Here is a 19,100-nt window from a genome sequence, read left to right as displayed (position 1 = left end):
TTAAGTGCATTGCTGAACAGAGGCAAGCTTAAACACATGTTTAAATGCTTTGTTGAATTGGGGGGTCTAAGCTGAATTTGGCCCACTATCTATATCTTTTGTGGAGAAAAATAATCTATTCTTTTTCTTTGAACACTTTTCCTCTGGAGAAGAAATTCTAAATTAATTTAAAGTGTTTTGGAGTTTGCTTCTGGAAGATCTCTAATCATCAGAATTAGCCACAGAGCCTACGAGAACCCATCCCCTCCCCTCTCTCACATTCCAAATCAAAGTTTTCTGTCAACAGGCCCTCATTAAAATGGTTTGCTTTTCAGACAGCATAATCTCCTGCCTAATAGAAAATACCTCGGTGCTAGTAAGTCGGGTCTTGATCCTCCATAAATAGAAGACCCAATGTCACAACTGTAATTGGCTTCTGAGTGGGCTGTAGGATAGCAACAAGGGGAGCACATGCACCTTGTGAAAATGCTGAAGAAAGTAAAAGGTATATAAACAGCTGGGTCCTGGAAATTAAATTTCTACTGATTTTCATTCCAAGTTTTGCGGGAAAGTGTTGAAACATACATTGAAATTGTCTATATACACTAATCATCAGAATGCCCAGTATCAGCTATTGCACAGAACCTACCTACCGTCTTACAAATAATATAATGGAGCAAACTGATCATGATAAATAGAAGTACTGCAATTCTGTTCTAAGATCTTTCAAACAAACGTGGTGGGATTATACATTCAAACAGCTAACTATGTCCATAACTCTGCAGGATGCTTGTAATGATCTTCCAAAAAAAACTGGTTCCCTCCTGTTTTCTGTTTAGAGTTGCAAGACTAGTGGTGTAATTCCCATGTTTCTTTGGGGTGAAATTCACCTATGTGCAGAGAGCCAAAAGAGGCCTGTACATGTCTGAAGTGCCACTTCAGGCCTTAGACAAAGGGGACTTAAGTAGTCTACAGACCTTATTCTGGCCGTCTGAACAGAGGAGAATTTCACTTATGTGAGGGGAGATGTGTGGGAGTGAAGACAGAGAAAGAGGCCTGAGCCACAAAGTTTGGATGGAGAATTAAATTTCAGTAAAGTGACATGTGTGTTGGGTGTGCATTTTGGTCCAGGATGATCTCTAATAAATACACATACTACCTTTCATGGTCCAAATCTTCAAAAGTTCTTATATACAAATGAAAATGCTTTACATATTAATACATTTTTAAAAAGATTAATGTATAGCAATGGTAGAATTTTAATAATAATCAAAATGTTCTCAAAGAGCTGGAATAAAGGTATTGGTGAAATTCAGCCCTGTGCAGAGAACAAGCACAAGGCTTATATGCCACCACCATGCACCGAAGCGGTGCACAAACTTTAAGATTATCATCTGTGAAGGGGTAAATTTCATTCATTGTGAGATAAATTATATATTAAGCGAAACTGTGTTTTCAGTTACATTGGTGTAAGCCTACTGAAGCCAATGGCATTTCACTGGTGTATGGGAAAGTAGAATTTGGTCCAACAATTTTCCCTTTCCTCTTATTACTTGCTCTAATCAGCAATTTTTTTTTTTTAACTTTCAGCTGATTTTGAAATTCCCTGTCCACAGAAGACAATGTTGGAATTCAAAGCAAAAGATGATGTCACTGACAAAAATGTTTGTGGAAACCATAAACCCATCAAAGCAGCCTGCTTTATTCAGTTTGATTTAACAATCTAAGTAGGTTGTAGCTTGAACAACTTTATTAGAGTCTCTTCCTCATGTGAGTGCTTTGCTTACAGATTTCAAGTTACCCATGTTGTTAAAATTATAATAATAAAAATAAATAATTCATTGTAATTGTTTGATTTTTTAAAAATCATTCTCCAATACTTGTCAGTGCTGCTGAAAGGTACTAGATTAACAGCAAAGGTCCTCTTTTTATTCACAAAGTTTATTAATCTCTTTTTGCAATACAAATACTGTTATTAGACTATTCACCCACTATGCAAATAGCACAAAATGTATTTTTACTGCAATGAATGGAAACGCAGGTTTCCATGTTCCTTCACAAGAACTTTGGCTCATTAGTGTGAAATTTAATTTGCACTAATAAACCTGAGGCTGATGAAGCATGAAATTAACTTAATGCAATTAGTTTTACAGTAGGTAAAACTTAGGCAGCAGCAATACAAGCTTCCCCACATCACCCTGAAAACATACCTTAGTTTTCTTCCGGAGGAAACTTCTCCTAAGACAAAACAGGGTAACTCATTTTCAATGCCCCTTCAATCTTTGGCCTTTCTGCTGAGCTTGCTAACAAGAGTGGTAATTAGTGCAAGTGTGGTGGTATGTTTTGTGATATGACCACCTTGCAGCAATTGGGCCAAGATCACTAACTTTTCTCATATGCCACTAGTCACCCGTCAATTGCAGTGACTGACCTGGAGCATATCTGAACCGGACTTTGCGGTAAAGCAATCTGCATACTATTGCCAATCACCTCTACTATTTAGTCCTCCTTTTTATATTTTAATTTTCTCATTTTATTGTATTTGTAATATTGTTATATACTCTGTAACATGTTCAAGCAGTTACTATATAATCAGAGAAATATAAAACTTTGGCCCACTCCTGCAAACCCTTATGCATATGATGAACTTTTATTTGTGAGAGTAATCCCTTCATATGAGTAAAGCTAAACACATATGTGTTTGCTGGATCAGGGCTTTACAATATAAACAACTAGATAAGAAATAAATGCTTGGCATGTATCTGCTTCAGGATATTTTGATATACGTCATTATATGAAATCAAAGGGTGCTAAGAAATAGGATACACATTTAAAGAGTCACAGTCTGAGGACATTTTTTTTTTTTTTTAATTAAATAAATATCAAACAAAGCTACAAAGACCCTTAAATGGATGAGAAAAACAAACTAACTCTAGGTTTATTATACTTCATCAGCAGTGATGCCAGCCTTAATGCCCAGTTAATGTGCTTCTCTCAACACTGTCTTAACCTTTCCTCTACACCAACCCCCTAGGCATGCAACACCCTTCCTGAGATCGTCCATAAAACAACCTCTCCTCATATATTCTCTCATTAAGACCCATTTCAACTGTGATGCCTACAAGATTTTGGTCAAGAAATGGCTAGATAGAGGAGTATATGGGAAATGACTATATGCCTCATTAAACGCAACAGAAAAAAGCTTGTATGCATGGACAGCACATAAACCCTCCGTTTGTGGAGGCTAGCCCCCCACCCCTTTCTGCCCAAGGCCCCGCCCCACCCCGCTCTTGCCCACCAGGACCAGAGGGGCCCTGAGCCCCGCACCACAGCCGGAGGAACCCGGGCTGGCCCGCCCAAGCTGCCCTGAGCCCCGCCCAAGCTGCCCCGAACTCCAGCCATGCCTCCCTGCCCAAGTCCCAGCTGCCCAGAGGAGCCCCAAACACCAGCCATTGCCCCAGGGCTGTGGCAGGGAGCATTAGCCTCCCCAGCCTCCATTACATACTGCCCATGCTTGTATGTTGTATCCATTTCACGTGACATTTGTATATTCCTTTTCTTATTAGATTGTAAAATCTTCAGAACAGGGACTGTGTCTTCCTATATGTTTGTACAGCACCTCGGAAATTGAGAGTGCTGCTACAATTGTGTAATTATACACAAACTGGTGCACAGCAGATCAGATGGAGTGTGTGTGAGAGCCACATTCTGACAAGCAGGATCTTGGGTCTCCTACTTTCATTTATTTTAAGAGTTGAGTATTTTATGTGAAATAGGGCATCTTCCAGAAGTCTTTTTTCAACATGGACTTGGATTTTAGGTTCAAATGATCTGGCATATCTTGGATCTGGTTTTGAATTGTAATGTAAAATATAAATTATTTTCCTAATAAGATCTTTTTTCTTTGGAATTGCAACAGTTGCTTGAAAAACATCTGTGTTCTACCTTCCTCAACTTTAATACTTATAGTCAGGGTTCTCCCCGTTTTTTTGGTTGATCTTCCTGGGACCGTCTCTTCCCTTAGTAAAGGCCAAGAGTTAATCAAAGTAGTCTCCCAGATGTGTGACGTAGTACAACTGGCTCTTTTAAACAAAGTTATTTCCTGTGAAGCGCATTAGAAAACAGTTACTGTATTCCTGGATAAAACTATCCATATTATTTTTAAGGTGTTCATCACCAGAGTATCTGAGTGCCATACAAATAACAATGAATTATTCTCACAATACAAGTGGTTTATAGGGTTTAGAGATGGGGAACTGAGGCTCAGGCAAATTACAGGGAAATTTTTCAAAACTGGCTGCTGACTTTGGCTTCTTGAATGTCCGGGTCACATGGGTCACAGCCCGGGTCACTTTTACCCCAACTCTCCATTCTAGCAATTGTTATGTTAGATACAGACCTACATTTTTTAACTAGGATGTGTTTCAAACTATTTTTTAAAGAATCATTATTTCCATTAACTTTCCCATTTTCAACTTTCCTTCTATTGCAGTTTCCACAATATTGTGTAGTGTAAAAACCTACTGTGTAAATCTGAGCACATCAGTGTTACTAGTGGATTGATTTTACAGTCTTTTACTAAAAAATGTTAAAAAATCCCTAGAAGACTTCAACTATAATTGTGTAATTATCCTCCCCATAAAACTTTAGACCTTAACAAAACACATTTCTCCATCATTAAGTACATTCAGATAACTCTTGGCTAGGGGGAACAAGCAAGAAAACTTCTTCCTTCCAACTGTGAGGGTCTGAAATTGTATCAAACACCTAATAGCCAGAGGCTGATATGAAGGATGAAGCCCTCAAGCAGATTCAAATGACAACCCCTGGCAGGAATCCCAGTAAATTACTACCTCCGAACAGCTGTGAGGGACTTCACTAGGGCATTGCCCTTGGATCTTGCCAGTGCTCTGTCTTCCTGGTATTTATGTTTGTTTGTTTTAAATAGATGCTGTCTAGTACATATAGTCCTCTGGCTAGTAGTTGTTATCTGGCAAAGTGTTCAAGCTCTATTTATTTTGTGCCTGTGATCTGGGAGTATCCAAGCAGTTTACAAAGGTATTATCACCATTTCACAAAGGGATGAGACGAAGTCAGAAAGCCAAGGATGCAGAAAAAGTATGGTTTTATTGTTAAAACACTGGAATAGGAGTCTCGAGATGGTAGGTCTATTCTCAGTTCTTGCAGAGACTTTGGGTATGTCTACAATGCGAAGAAAAACCCATGGCTGGCCCATGACAGCCAACTTGAGCTCAGGCTATAGGCCCATTTCATTGCTATGTAGACTTCCAGGTTCAGGCTGGAGCCTGGGGTCTAGGTCCTTGTGGGTAAGTACAGTATATGACAGTAAAGCATAATCCATTCCATCCTCAGTAAAGGGGTGCTACTGTTTTCTTTGGTTTCTGCTGAGTCAGTTCCAGATCTAACAGCTGAAGCAGCTATCAGTACCATGCTCCTAACAAGTATTAAATTTCTAATCAAGAGAGGACCATTCCACTGCTTTATGATATTGTGTTTGCAAGAGATGAACGACACAAAAGAAGCAGAAAAGCATTAGGGTCACATTAGCCCTGGTAACAGAATGGAGTTGTTTAGCAATAACACTGGTCTACAATTTTTGAGAAGTCGTTTGCTTCAGAGATAAAAATGTGCTATTTATTATGTATTTTGATGTGCTGAATTCAAATATGACAATTAAAACAACTGATTGGCTACTGTTTCTAAGATATTTAAGTTTTTACATTTTGTGTCTATGTATATTGTGTAGATAGTAGAGTTTTAATCATAAATTGTAAACCTAGGTCTTTTCATGGGTTTATGGTTGCTTTACATGATAATATTTCACCTGTCCTGTTTATGTAACACTTTAAAAATCAGCAAAAGGGTTATATAAATAAAATTTATTAGGAAACAAAAGGCAAAAAACTATTCTGTACATAGTTTAGTCCTATTCAGTGTCTACTCGGCGCTTCTTGGCTTGTCTCTTGTATTCATTAAATGGAGCATCTCTTGTCACTGTCCAGCAATAGTCTGCAAGCATAGATGGGCTCCATTTGCCCTGATAGCGTTTCTCCATTGTTGCAATGTCCTGGTGAAATCGCTCGCCGTGCTCGTCGCTCACTGCTCTGCAGTTCAGTGGAAAAATATCTAGATGAGAGTGCAAAAAATGTATCTTTAGTGACATGTTGCAACCAAGACTTTTGTATGCCTTGAGGAGGTTTTCCACCAACAACCTGTAGTTGTCTGCCTTGTTGTTTCCGAGAAAATTTATTGCCACTAACTGGAAGGCTTTCCATGCGGTCTTTTCCTTGCCACGCAGTGCATGGTCAAATGCATCATCTCGAAGAAGTTCACGAATCTGAGGACCAACAAAGACACCTTCCGTTATCTTAGCTTCACTTAACCTTGGAAATTTTCCACGGAGATACTTGAAAGCTGCTTGTGTTTTGTCAATGGCCTTGACAAAGTTCTTCATCAGACCCAGTTTGATGTGTAAGGGTGGTAACAAAATCTTCCTTGATTCAACAAGTGGTGGATGCTGAACACTTTTCCTCCCAGGCTCCAATGACTGTTGGAGTGGCCAATCTTTCTTGATGTAGTGGGAATCTCTTGCACGACTATCCCATTCGCAGAGAAAACAGCAGTACTTTGTGTATCCAGTCTGCAGACCAAGCAAGAGAGAAACAACCTTCAAATTGCCACAAAGCTGCGACTGATGTCGGTCATAGTTTATGCACCTCAAAATTTGTTTCATGTTGTCATAGGTTTCCTTCATATGGACTGCATGACCAACTGGAATTGATGGCAAAACATTGCCATTATGCAGTAAAACAGCTTCAAGACTCGTCTTCGATGAATCAATGAACAGTCTCCACTCATCTGGATCGTGAACGATGTTGAGGGCTGCCATCGATGTTGTTGCAGGCTACAAGATCACCTTCCATGAAGAAGAATGGGACAAGATCCTTTTGACAGTCATGGAACATGGAAACCCTAACATCACCTGCCAGGAGATTCCACTGCTGTAGTCTGGAGCCCAACAGCTCTGCCTTACTCTTGGGTAGTTCCAAATCCCTGACAAGGTCATTCAGTTCACCTTGAGTTATGAGGTGTGGTTCAGAGGAGGAGGACAGGAGAAAATGTGTGTCCTGTGACATTGATGGTTCAGGACCAGAAGATTCATCCTCTTCCTCGTCTGACTCAAGTGAGAATGATTCTGGTGCATCAGGAATCGGCAGTCCTTCTCCGTGGGGTACTGGGCATATAGCTGATGGAATGTTTGGATAATGCACAGTCCACTTTTTCTTCTTTGACACACCTTTCCCAACTGGAGGCATCATGCAGAAGTAACAATTGCTGGTATGATCTGTTGGCTCTCTCCAAATCATTGGCACTGCAAAAGGCATAGATTTCCTTTTCCTGTTCAACCACTGGCGAAGATTTGTTGCACAAGTGTTGCAGCATATGTGTGGGGCCCACCTCTTGTCCTGATCTCCAATTTGCAGCCAAAATAAAGGTGATAGGCTTTCTTAACCATAGTGGTTATACTGTGCTTTTGTGATGCAAAAGTCACTTCACCACAAACATAGCAGAAGTTATCTGCACTGTTCACACAAGTACGAGGAATCTCTGCTCACTTTGGCTAAACAGAAATGTGTCCCTTTGCAAAATCAAACACTGACAAATAAGAGAGCACGACACTGTATGATTTCTAGAGCGGATATAGGGCAATTTGTTCAGCAGAGTGATGTAAGCTTCGTTATGATTGCATCATCCATGACTTCTAAGAATAACATGATGCAATTCATATCATGTATGACGCAATACCAGCTTCAGATTGCATCATTCATTGTTTTGCCTAAAAAGCAAGTACTGTCCAAACCCAGTCACAGATTTATTCATAGATCCAGTCAAAGATGTATTTTAGTCATTTTTGGTTTAAATTGAGATCCCTTCCCTTTATAACTCACTTATCCTCTGCCATTCCCAAGTCAAGGGTCGTATATACTGACCCAATAGCATATCTTGAAAACTAGAGCCAATCAACAATTTTAAGCATCATTTTCATTCTCAGTGACCCAGAATTAGTAAAGTTTGACTACATTTATTTCAGAAGCATTTTGGCTGTAGAGCAGTGTTAATTGCCAAATGATCTGCATTTCGGTATCTCAGGATCAGGTGCAGAGCTTTCTTTAGTGGCAATATGGAAGACAATACCAGTTTATCTACCATGAAAGTTGAAGGAAAATGTGCTGTATGGAAACTGATTGCCAGCTTGGATCATTTCACTGTTGAATCTGCAAGTCATTGCATGAGTGCACCTGGGAAGCAATGGACTTCAGGATGATCTAATCAGTTATTTAGCTACTTGTTCCCTGATTACACCTACCTACAAGACAGAAGTAATTTGGCAGCCTTTCAACAGTGGTATCAATATCAGATCAGATTCCCCAGTGCTCCCTTGTTCTGCTCATAACTTTTAACCTATACAACCCTCAGCACCTGCCCTGCACAGGATCAAGCCATCTAAGCTAAGCACACAGACTGTCAATGCTAATAATACATAGAAATATAAGAGCAGCATCGTATGATACATACACAAAGATAACTGACAAATCTTAGAAACTAGTTAGAAAGCCTCAGCAGCAGTGGCTCTGTTACTTAATATAAAGTTGACAGCTAAGGATATAACGGCAAAGAATTTCACTGGGAAAGAAGAAGAGATACTTGATCTCTGAGATGCTGAGAGGGAGAGTGACAGAAATAGCCTGACAGCTTGACAATCTCCTGACTCTAAAAATGTAAGGATTTGAGTCTTTGGCTCAAACCACAGCAAATTGTTAGCATAAGATTTTTTACTAATATTGTAGGGACGTTATACAAACTGTAGACTAGATATGATTTGTACCCTTCAATTTTCTCTCAGTTTTATATTTTAAAATGCCTTTGAGATATTTTTAGTGCTACTGTCACTTGAGTATCTATTGCAAATCATTCTTGATCATAACGAACACATGTTTTTGACCTCTCATGAGAGCAGGAACTAGGACAAAAGATACCTGGTCTAAGGGTATGTCTACACTACGGGATTAATCCGAATTTATATAATTCGAATTTGGAAAACAGGTTGTATAAAGTCGAAATGTATGCGGCCACACTAAGCACATTAATTCGGCGGTGTGCATCGAAGTACCGGGGCTAGCGTCGATTTCTGCAGCGTTGCACTGTGGGTAGCTATCCCATAGCTCCCGCAGTCTCCCGCGCCCATTGGAATTCTGGGTTGAGATCCCAGTGCCTGATGGGACAAAAAACATTGTCGCAGGTGGTTCTGGGTACAGCCTCACCTCCTCTCTCCCTCCCTCCCTGCATGAAAGCAACGGACGGCAGACAACCATTTTGCGCCTTTTTTCCTGGGTGGGTGAACACTGCAGACTCCATACCACGGCAAGCATGGAGCCCGCTCAGCTCAAAACAGCAGTCATGAACATTGTAAACACCTCGCGCGTTCTCGTGGAGTTTATGCTGAGCCAGGACCAGAAAAACGAGGTGAGGAGGCAGCGGTGGCGGCAGCGCAGCGACAAGCATGAGGAGGACATGGACATGGACACGGATACAGAATTCTGTGAAACCGCGGGCCCCGGTGCTTTGGAGATCATGTTGTTAATGGGGCAGATTCTATCCATGGAACGCCGATTCTGGGCAAGGGAAACAAGCACAGACTGGTGGGACCACATAGTGTTGCAGGTGTGGGATGATTCCCAGTGGCTGCGGAACTTTCGCATGCATAAGGGCACTTTCATGGAACTTTGTGACTTGCTGTCCCCTGCCCTGAAACGCCAGAATACCAAGATGAGAGCAGCCCTCACAGTTGAGAAGCGCGTGGCGATAGCCCTGTGGAAGCTTGCAACGCCAGACAGCTACCGGTCAGTCGGGAATCAATTTGGAGTGGGCAAATCTACTGTGGGGGCTGCTGTGATGCAAGTAGCCAAAGCAATCACTCAGGTGCTGCTACGAAAGTTAGTGACTCTGGGAAATGTGCAGGCCATAGTGGATGGTTTTGCTGCAATGGGATTCCCTAACTGTGGTGGGGCGATAGATGGAACCCATATCCCTATCTTGGCACCGGAGCACCAAGCCACCGAGTACATAAACCGCAAGGGGTACTTTTCAATGGTGCTGCAAGCACTTGTGGATCACAAAGGACGTTTCACCAACATCAACGTGGGCTGGGCGGGAAGGGTTCATGATGCTCGCGTCTTCAGGAATACTACTCTGTTTAAAGGGCTGCAGCAAGGGACTTACTTTCCGGACCAGAAAATAACCGTTGGGGATGTTGAAATGCCAATAGTTATTCTTGGGGACCCAGCCTACCCCTTAATGCCATGGCTCATGAAGCCATACACAGGCAGCCTGGACAGGAGTCAGGAGCTGTTTAACTACAGGCTAAGCAAGTGCAGAATGGTGGTAGAATGTGCATTTGGCCGTTTAAAAGGTCGCTGGCATTCATTATTGACTCGCTCTGACCTCAGCCAAAGAAATCTCCCCATTGTTATTTCTGCTTGCTGCGTGCTCCACAATATCTGTGAAAGTAAGGGGGAGACCTTTATGGCGGGGTGGGAGGCTGAGGCAAATTGCCTGGCTGCTGATTACGCGCAGCCAGACACCAGGGCGATTAGAAGAGCACACCAGGAAGCGCTGTGCATCAGAGAAGCTTTGAAAACCAGTTTCATGACTGGCCAGGCTACAGTGTGAAATATCTGTTTGTTTCTCCTTCATGAAAACCCGCCCCCTTTATTGACTCATTTTCTGTAAGGAACCCACCCTCCCCCTTCCCCCAGCTTTCTTTCAAACCAAATAAAGTCACTATCATTTAAAAATAATTTATTCTTTATTAATAGATTAGAAAAAGAGGGAGGGAACCCGGGTGGGATTTGGGAGGAGGATCGGTGGGAAGGAAAAGACCACTAAAAAAAGGTTAAAAAAAATGACAGCCTTTTGCTTGGGCTGTCCACTGGGGTGGAATGGGAAGGTGTACGGAGCCTCCCCCCCCCCCCCCGCGTTCTTACACGTCTGGGTGAGGAGGATATGGAACATGGGGTGGGGGGAGGGGGGTACAGGGGCTGTAGTGGCACTCTGTTTTCCTGCAGCCGTTCCTGAAGCTCCACCAGACGCCGGAGCATGTCTGTTTGCTCACGCAGCAGCCCCAGCATTGCATCCTGCCTCCTCTGATCTTCCTGCTGCCACCTCTCATCTCGAGCGTCTCTCCTCTCCTCATGTTGGTCCCTCCTCTCCTCACGTTGGTCCCTCCTCTCCTCACGTTCACTGGCTTCTTTCCTATACTTTGAAACCGTTTCCTTCCACTCATTCAGATGAGCTCTGTCACTGCGGCTGGATTCCATAATTTCTGAAAACATCTCGTCTTGCGTCTTCTTTTTACGATGCCTTATCTGTGATAGCCTTCGGGATGGAGGAGGGAGGCTTGAGGAATTTGCAGCTGCTGTAGGGAGGGGAAAAAAGAGAGAATTGTTTAAAAAGATACATTTTGCAGAACAGTACTTATACTCTTTCACGGTGACCAACACTATTCACATTACATAGCACATGTGATTTCTGTGCAAGGTCGCATTTTGCCTCTTAATGCTGAGTGCCTGTGGCTTTGCTGCTAGAGATCACAGGTCCAGGCAACAGAATTCGGCTTGCATGCGGCCATGGTAAGCCATTGTCTTACAGCTTCTGCGCCCTCCTTTCCCACATACCAAGCATAGCCTGTAGAGTGCTGCGGTTTTTCTGTCAACATTCAGCAGCAGCAGAAAACAAACTAACCACCCCACCCCCCACCCCCGCCATGAATTCTCTGGGATGATTGCTGTACCCCTCCCCCCACCGCGTGGCTGGTAACAGGGAAGATCCCTGATAGCCAAACGCGAAAAGCTCAGGGCCAATTTCCCATCTGCGCTTGGCTAACTGCAGGGAAGGATTTATTTTCCGCCACAGGCAAACAGCCCAGTAGGAACGGCCACCTCTGTCCCCTTAATTAAGTTCCCGTATTTCAACCAGGTTACCATGAGTAATATCACTCTCCTGAGGATTACACAACAAGATAAAGAACGGATGTTGCTTGAATGCCAGCAAACACCGGGACCATACGCTGCCAGGCTTTGTCAGGCAATGATACCAGATTACTTGCTGCAAGCATGGCGTGGTCAAGTGTCCTACCATGGAGGACGGAATAAGGATGCACTGCCCAGAAACCTTGTGGCAAGGCTTTTGGAGTACCTCCAGGAGAGCTTCATGGAGATGTCCCTGGAGGATTTCCGCTCCATCCCCAGACACGTTAACAGACTTTTCCAGTAGCTGAACTGACTGCGAATGCATCCCAAGTCCTCAGGGCAAAGTAATCATTAAAAACCATTTGCTTTTAAAACAAGTTTTATATTTTAAAAGGTAAACTCACCTGAGGTCCCTTCCATGGGGTCAGGGTCTTGGATACTGGCTTGGGAGGGTACTTCAGTCAGGGTGAGAAAAAGATCCTGACTGTTGGGGAGAACGGAGTGCTGTGTGCTCTCTGCAAGCTCCTCCTCCTCCTCCTCTCCCCCATCGGCAGAATCCTCAGGTGTAGCTGATGAGACTATCCCCGACCCGGAATCCACGATCACAGGTGGGGTAGTGGTGGCGGCCCCCCCTAGAATTGCATGCAGCTTGGCATAGAAGCGGCATGTCCGCGGCTCTGACCCAGAGCGACCGTTTGCCTCCTTTGTTTTTTGATAGGCTTGTCTGAGCTCCTTGACTTTCACGCGGCACTGATCTGAGTCCCTATTGTGGCCTCTCTCCATCATGCCCTTGGAGATTTTTTCAAAAGTTTTGGCATTTCGTCTTTTAGAACGAAGTTCTGCAAGCACTGAATCCTCTCCCCATATAGCGATCAGATCCAGTACCTCCCGTACGGTCCATGCTGGTGCTCTTTTTCGATTATCGGCCTGCATGGTTACCTGTGCTGATGAGCTATCTGTGGTCACCTGTGCTCTCCACGCTGGGCAAACAGGAAATTAAATTCAAATGTTCGCGGGGCTTTTCCTGTCTACCTGGCCAGTGCATCCGAGTTTAGATTGCTGTCCAGAGCGGTCACAATGATGCACTGTGGGATAGCTCCCGGAGGCCAATACCATTGAATTGTGGCCACACTATCCCTAATTCGAAATGTTAAAATCGATTTTGGCGCTACTCCGCTTGTCGGGGTGGAGTACAGAAATCGATTTAAAGGGCCCTTTATTTCGAAATAAATAGCGTCGTTGTGTGGACGGTTGCAGGGTAAATTCGAATTAAAGCTAATAAATCCAAATTAAAGTTGTAGTGTAGACCAGGCCTAAGAGTACTTGGCCAAAGGCATGAGCAGGAAAAGTCCAGACTCCCATAAGCTGCTGCCAAGATGCTGACTACAGTCAATAAAGAGTATTGAGAAAGTCTGATAACAGTGAAGAGTGATAGAAATAGGGGACCACACAGCAAATTCTGGTGTGGTTTGGCTTTCTACAATTATGTAGTCAGTCATAGATTTTAAGCCTTAAAACACCTAATTCACCCAGGTACTAGACTGAGAGTCTAAAGAGAGATATAAGGCCAAATCATACAGTCCTTGTGAATCTGCCTGATGAGTCCTCCACAAGCAGATCAACCTCCTTCTGTGCAGAAGGGGACTCCGCTGTCTCCATGACCCTGTTACCTACCACCCTGATTCAGTAGTGTTTTCTCTGTAGTTCAGGGTCTATGTTGAGGAAAGGGGTGATGAGTAGGTAGGCTGAAGGGAAGTGTGGGCAAGTTGGGGGTGATACACAGAGTTTCTTCAGACTGCATAATCTTTTCCACATTGCCCACAGTGTGTTCCAAGAACTATATGGCCAAGGATCCAAGGGTGAGGAGTGGGGTTTGCAGGGGAAAACCTCTGCTTCCCTCCATAGAATAATGCGGAAAACTCTCCACAAAGGATTCTTCAGGGAGATTTTTTTCCCCCAAAATCCTATCCCACAGCTTCTAACACTAAAGAGGACAATCTGCCTCCTGGGAATGTGCTTGTTAAGTTCTTTTTGGCTATCCTTTGTGGCTAGATTCTGTAAACATCAGCATTAACCTTGCAGAATGCAGGCTGGGATACATTTTGCAGATGAAATTTAATAAAATAAAAACCATCTTACAATGAATATGCATCTGCATTAAGGCAAAAAGTTAGGTGAACACACATGACTGAAATTCAAATACAATAAATTAATTGTTCAAAAAACAAAGAATATGAATAATTTCCAGTATAAAAGTGTGTAATGCAGTTTATAATGGCTACAATTTTCTGCAATCCTGTAATCTTTAGGGTCCAGAACCTGCTATTATCTGCAGCCACATGGATCTATTTATAACTACTACTGTGAAACTGAATATAAACACACATTTCTGCTGGTCAGGGAGATGTACATTTCTAAAATATTATATTATATTATATTAATAAATGTACTTCTCTTGGGCTACCACAATTTATGTACTAGAATTTATAAACAGTTTTGTCATATTTAATATCTAGTATTTGCATGCATAAGTAACTCATAAAAGAGAATCAGGTAGAAATTTTATATTCGCTTGCCTGGAGTAAGGACCCAGTCTAACTCCCACTGACGTCAATAAGTCTTCAACTTCAATCAGAACTGGACTGGATCCTAAATAACAGGGAAGAATTTGGTCTTTACTCCTTACAGTGTAGTTCAGGACTGAAACTATTTCTGGCTGTGCTACTGAAGTGCTCTATGACCTTGGGCAGATCACTTAACTTCTCTGTACCTCAGTTTCCTTTCTTAAATATGGCAATGACACTTCTCTTTATTCAAGAATTTTGAGACTTATGGATGGAAAGCAAAGTGGTAGTAGTATTTTAATCCAGCAAGGCAAAAATCTATCCAACACTATCCTCCAAAGTTTAGGAACACATAATTTTGCTCTAAGAAAAAATATCCAAGTTATAAAATGACACTAAAAATAGGAATATAAATATTGCTACCAATATTTGACAGATAATTTTTGTTCTGGTTAGCACGTAAGCAGCAGATGCTTCTGATTATGGCAGTCTAATAAATGTAACATACAGTAATAATTTTACATGACTAAAAGTGCACCATTTTAAGGTTTATCTCCATTGCTGACAGTTTTATCCTGGTCTTCAAAATGTGCTGAGTTCCAAAACATCTGACAACACATTTTGAAGCACAGACTCATTCTTATTTATTTCCAGCTCTTAATTTGTCCATTGGAGGCTGAACTTTTTAGTAACAGTGTCCCTGCATTTTTTACACACACACACACACACACACACACACACACACACACACACACAGTGTGCAGTACATATTGTGTACTAGGCCAATGCACTTATATATCTAAGAAAAAATGCTTTTCCTATTTTAAACCAATGCCCTGTTTTTGACAATGGGGCTTTCCCACTCTCTCTTTTCAATTACTTATGTTCTCCTGCAAACTGATTTCCCTAATGTCTTCTTCTACTTTACCTTTGCTCAAGAGAGATATTTCCTTATATATAAAAACATTAACATTCATTTCCAGGATGCCAAATAGGTATATACCAAGTAATTGACCAAAAGTAAAAAATGTGTTTCATTATATCTGTTCATTAATTAGGAGTATAGAAAGAACAGAAACCAGTAATTACACCTGGTTTTAACAAGTGTGCAGTATTTTTTGAAGGCCTTACTGATTGAGTTCATCAACTGGGCTGAAGAAATCAGTTTACAGCACTATAAATCCATTGGGCTACCCAAAGCTAGAAACAAGACTGGACAATCTACATAGATAACAGCTATGGCTTCTTACCTTTCCAATATATACTAGATTCAGCTATCATAGTAAAATTAGATTCACTCCTACCCAGGTCCAATGTTGCAGAAAAACATTCATTCCAGTGTATACAGATTCGGTATCTGGCTTTAAAAAAACAAACAAAAAAAAAACAGGTTTTGTTTGTAATGTTTACTTGAGTGGAACAGATCTGCTACTACGCTATGTCTATAGCGTCTCCTCCACTCAGTTCCAGGCTTTGATCAAACAGCATACCAGATAATCCAGAATTTGGCAACACTACAACAATAAACCATTGACAATAAATCACAGAAATGGAGGGCTGGAAAGGACCTTCAGAGGTAATCTAGTCCCTCCTCCTGCACTGAGGGAGGACCATCCCTGACAGCTGATTTGTCTGACCCGTTCTTACAAACTTCCAATGCCAGGATTCCACAACTTCCCTCAGTAACTTATTCCAGTACTTAACTATCTTTTATAGTTTTTCCTAATAGTCTCCCTTGCTGAAGATTAAGCTGATTACTTCTTGTCCTACCTTCAGAAGACATGGAGAACAATTTATCACTGCCCTTTTTATAATACCAATTAATGTATTTGAAGATTTAACTGATTCCCCCTCCCCCTTGGTCTTCTTTTCTCAAAGCTAAACATGTCCAGTTTTTTTAACCTCTCCTCATAGGTCAAGTTTTCCAAACACTTTATCATTTTTGTTGCTGTCCTCTGATTCTCTCCACGTTGTGCCCAAAACTGGACACAATACTCCAACTGAGGCCTCACCAGTGCCAAGCAGAGTGCAACGATGTTGATTTCAGACCAACTGTCCAATTTATCAATGTCATTTTGAATTCTAATCCTGTCTCCAAAGTGTTTGCAAATTTCCCAGCTTGGTGTCATTCACAAATTTTAAGTATACCATTATCCAAGTCATTAATGAAAATTTTTAACAGTACCAAATCCAGGACAGACCCCTGTATTAACATACAGCTCTAAAGCCAATGCTGATCCCACTAAAAGATCCACAGAACAAACCCCAAGAGGGTCTAGTCAGATGATGGCTCCTATGTATACATTTCAGTTTAATATACTGGGCCCAGATTCTGCAATTAATTCCACATGGGTGGATTCAATAACCCAAAAATACATTCTACTTGAAATTAAATCCTGTTTTGATACAGTGGCAGTTATTCCATAGTTAATACTGCATCTTCATTTCCATTATTAACTCAGTTTTGTTTCCCCCCTGTAAAATCCAAGCTCAAACTTGATAGTTTAATTTTGGGACTGAGGCAGAATACTTATCAAATTTGAAGTAATTGGACAAGGAGTAAATAAATTAGAGATGCTTGCCAGAATTCAAAGTCTTCACTTCACTTTTTATTGTCTGTGAAACACTATCCATACCTATTACATTATAGAAATAATAATAATCTTTAATGGAATGCAATAATCCACCATATTTTTACTAAGCTACTTACAACAAAGGCTTCTAACATGAACTCCTGGTAATTTAACATAGACACATTTCCTTAACAATCCCATCCTGACACACCAAAAATATTTCATACCTGTAGACCTTTAGCTGCCCAGAAAAAGTAAACTTCACATCTGGAAACTTTTCCCCTCTCCTCAAACCTCCATTTCTGGCAAAGTGGATGAGGCAGACACATAACTGAACACTCACCAGCTTCTCCCTCTCACCCCTCCCTTCACCTCCAGAGGCCCACCCCACAATTTCCACATACATTTGGGAACCCTAAACCCCTTCACATATCTGGAGACACCCCTTCCTCCTAGATCAAGCCACCAAATATTACCCAAGATTTGACATTCACACATTTTGTTCCTTTACAAATGGCAATAGGTCACACCATTTTCTGAGGGAGGGAGGGAGGGAGAAGATGAGAGCAAGACCCTGCAATACAGTTTTGCCTATGGGAAGATGCACTAAACTGTCTTCTGAGAGCCCATGTGTCTAATGCCAGCTCTTCTGTTAATTGCTCTGAATATTTCTAGTCACTTCCTAACCCTTTTTAACCAAGGCATCATTTCCCCTACATTTGGGAATTACTGTTCACTCATTTTACAGCTATGATAACAGACAAGTGGGAAAAGGTAACATCAGACTAGATAGAGATAGGAATATAGAACACACATTTAATATGACAGACCTTACCACAGTACTTCTCAAATGGAAGGAGATAAATGATCTCTTTCGGTAATCCATGCTAACACAGTGCAGATCTTGGTCCCTTTCTAGTGGTTAGGCCTCATGTAGAGATTTATGAGTCTCTTACTGCCTCCGTACTAATAGGAAAGATCATTCTACTTTAATAGCAGATGCTCATGCAACTCCCATAGAAGTGGTTGGTGCCATATATCTGAAAGTTATGGATTCAGTCTGATGGCCCATATGGGGGGAAACATATGTCAGCGTGAAGCCTGTGCAATAAATATTGGAATTATTTTATATAACAAAACATATTTATAGGTGTTTTTGGATGTTGTAACAATATTTGTTTTAGTGTAGTGAGAATTTTTCCGTTAGAAATCGGTGAGATACTTATTAAAAGGTTTGTTTGAAGAGGAGAAAGCACAGTGGGGATATTTTTGCCTGTGTATACAGAAAGTGGAAAACCTTGCCTGCATGTGATCCTGATCAGAACTTGGATAAATAAACGTATTTCAAGAAAGCAATCTTATTGTCAACACAGTAAAAATTAGTTCTTAAGGAGAACTGAATGCTTCAGGCTGTCGCTAATGATCAATTACCCTTTCACCTTTCAGGAAAGCTTATGCTCTAATAAATTTGTTAGTCTCTAAGGTGCCACAAGTACTCCAGTTCTTTTTGCGGATACAGACTAACATGGCTTCTACTCTGAAACCTACCCTTACACCTGTAGGTCAGCAGTGCGAATCTAGCCCAGCCAATTGAGGAACTAACAGTTGTTACCACCCAACAGATCCCTTTGGGGTTTCCACACAAAGCCTTCGGTGGGTCTGTTCCAGCTCCCATATCACACACGTGCCACATTTTTCACTAATTGGCAGACTCAGCCCAGAGAAGCCAAAACCTACATGAGTCAGGCAGAAGTGAATGCGCCTTGTTGCTCCTAGATAAAGTCCCCACCCCACCCAGCTCAAGGCTAGCACGTGGCGGCAGAACGTGGTGTGGGAAACCTGCCTTCTCAGTTCTCACTGCGCTCTAGATAATCGAGAGGGCCTTATTCAGCAGGGCGGGCCCAGCACTCAAGCCACATGGCTTCTGTGCTAAA

At 41.8% G+C, this 19,100-nt stretch overlaps 2 protein-coding genes across 2 annotated transcripts in view; one reads left to right on the top strand and one right to left on the bottom strand.

The window, feature by feature from the left end:
• Positions 1-1,756, top strand: part of BFSP2 (beaded filament structural protein 2) — a 35,782-nt gene extending 34,026 nt beyond the window's left edge. Inside the window, exon 7 of the mRNA XM_054020359.1 lies at positions 1,570-1,756. Within this exon, the coding sequence (XP_053876334.1) occupies positions 1,570-1,573 (4 nt within the window). The 3' untranslated portion in view covers positions 1,574-1,756. The remainder of the gene's footprint in view (positions 1-1,569) is intronic.
• Positions 1,757-10,908: 9,152 nt separating this feature from the next.
• LOC128832761 (uncharacterized) lies at positions 10,909-13,133 on the bottom strand. The gene is made up of 2 exons (XM_054020358.1): positions 12,434-13,133; positions 10,909-11,476 (listed from the first exon to the last, which is right to left on the bottom strand). Exons 1-2 carry the CDS (start codon positions 12,960-12,962, stop codon positions 10,944-10,946), a joined length of 1,062 nt encoding a protein of 353 aa, XP_053876333.1. The 5' UTR covers positions 12,963-13,133; the 3' UTR covers positions 10,909-10,943.
• Between the last annotated feature and the right edge of the window lie 5,967 nt (positions 13,134-19,100).

The sequence above is a fragment of the Malaclemys terrapin genome, chromosome 2 (genome assembly GCF_027887155.1).
Source record: "Malaclemys terrapin pileata isolate rMalTer1 chromosome 2, rMalTer1.hap1, whole genome shotgun sequence".
NCBI classification, from domain to species: domain Eukaryota; kingdom Metazoa; phylum Chordata; order Testudines; family Emydidae; genus Malaclemys; species Malaclemys terrapin.
Note: the sequence above shows the minus strand (reverse complement) of the source record. Positions and strands in the feature narration are given on the sequence as shown.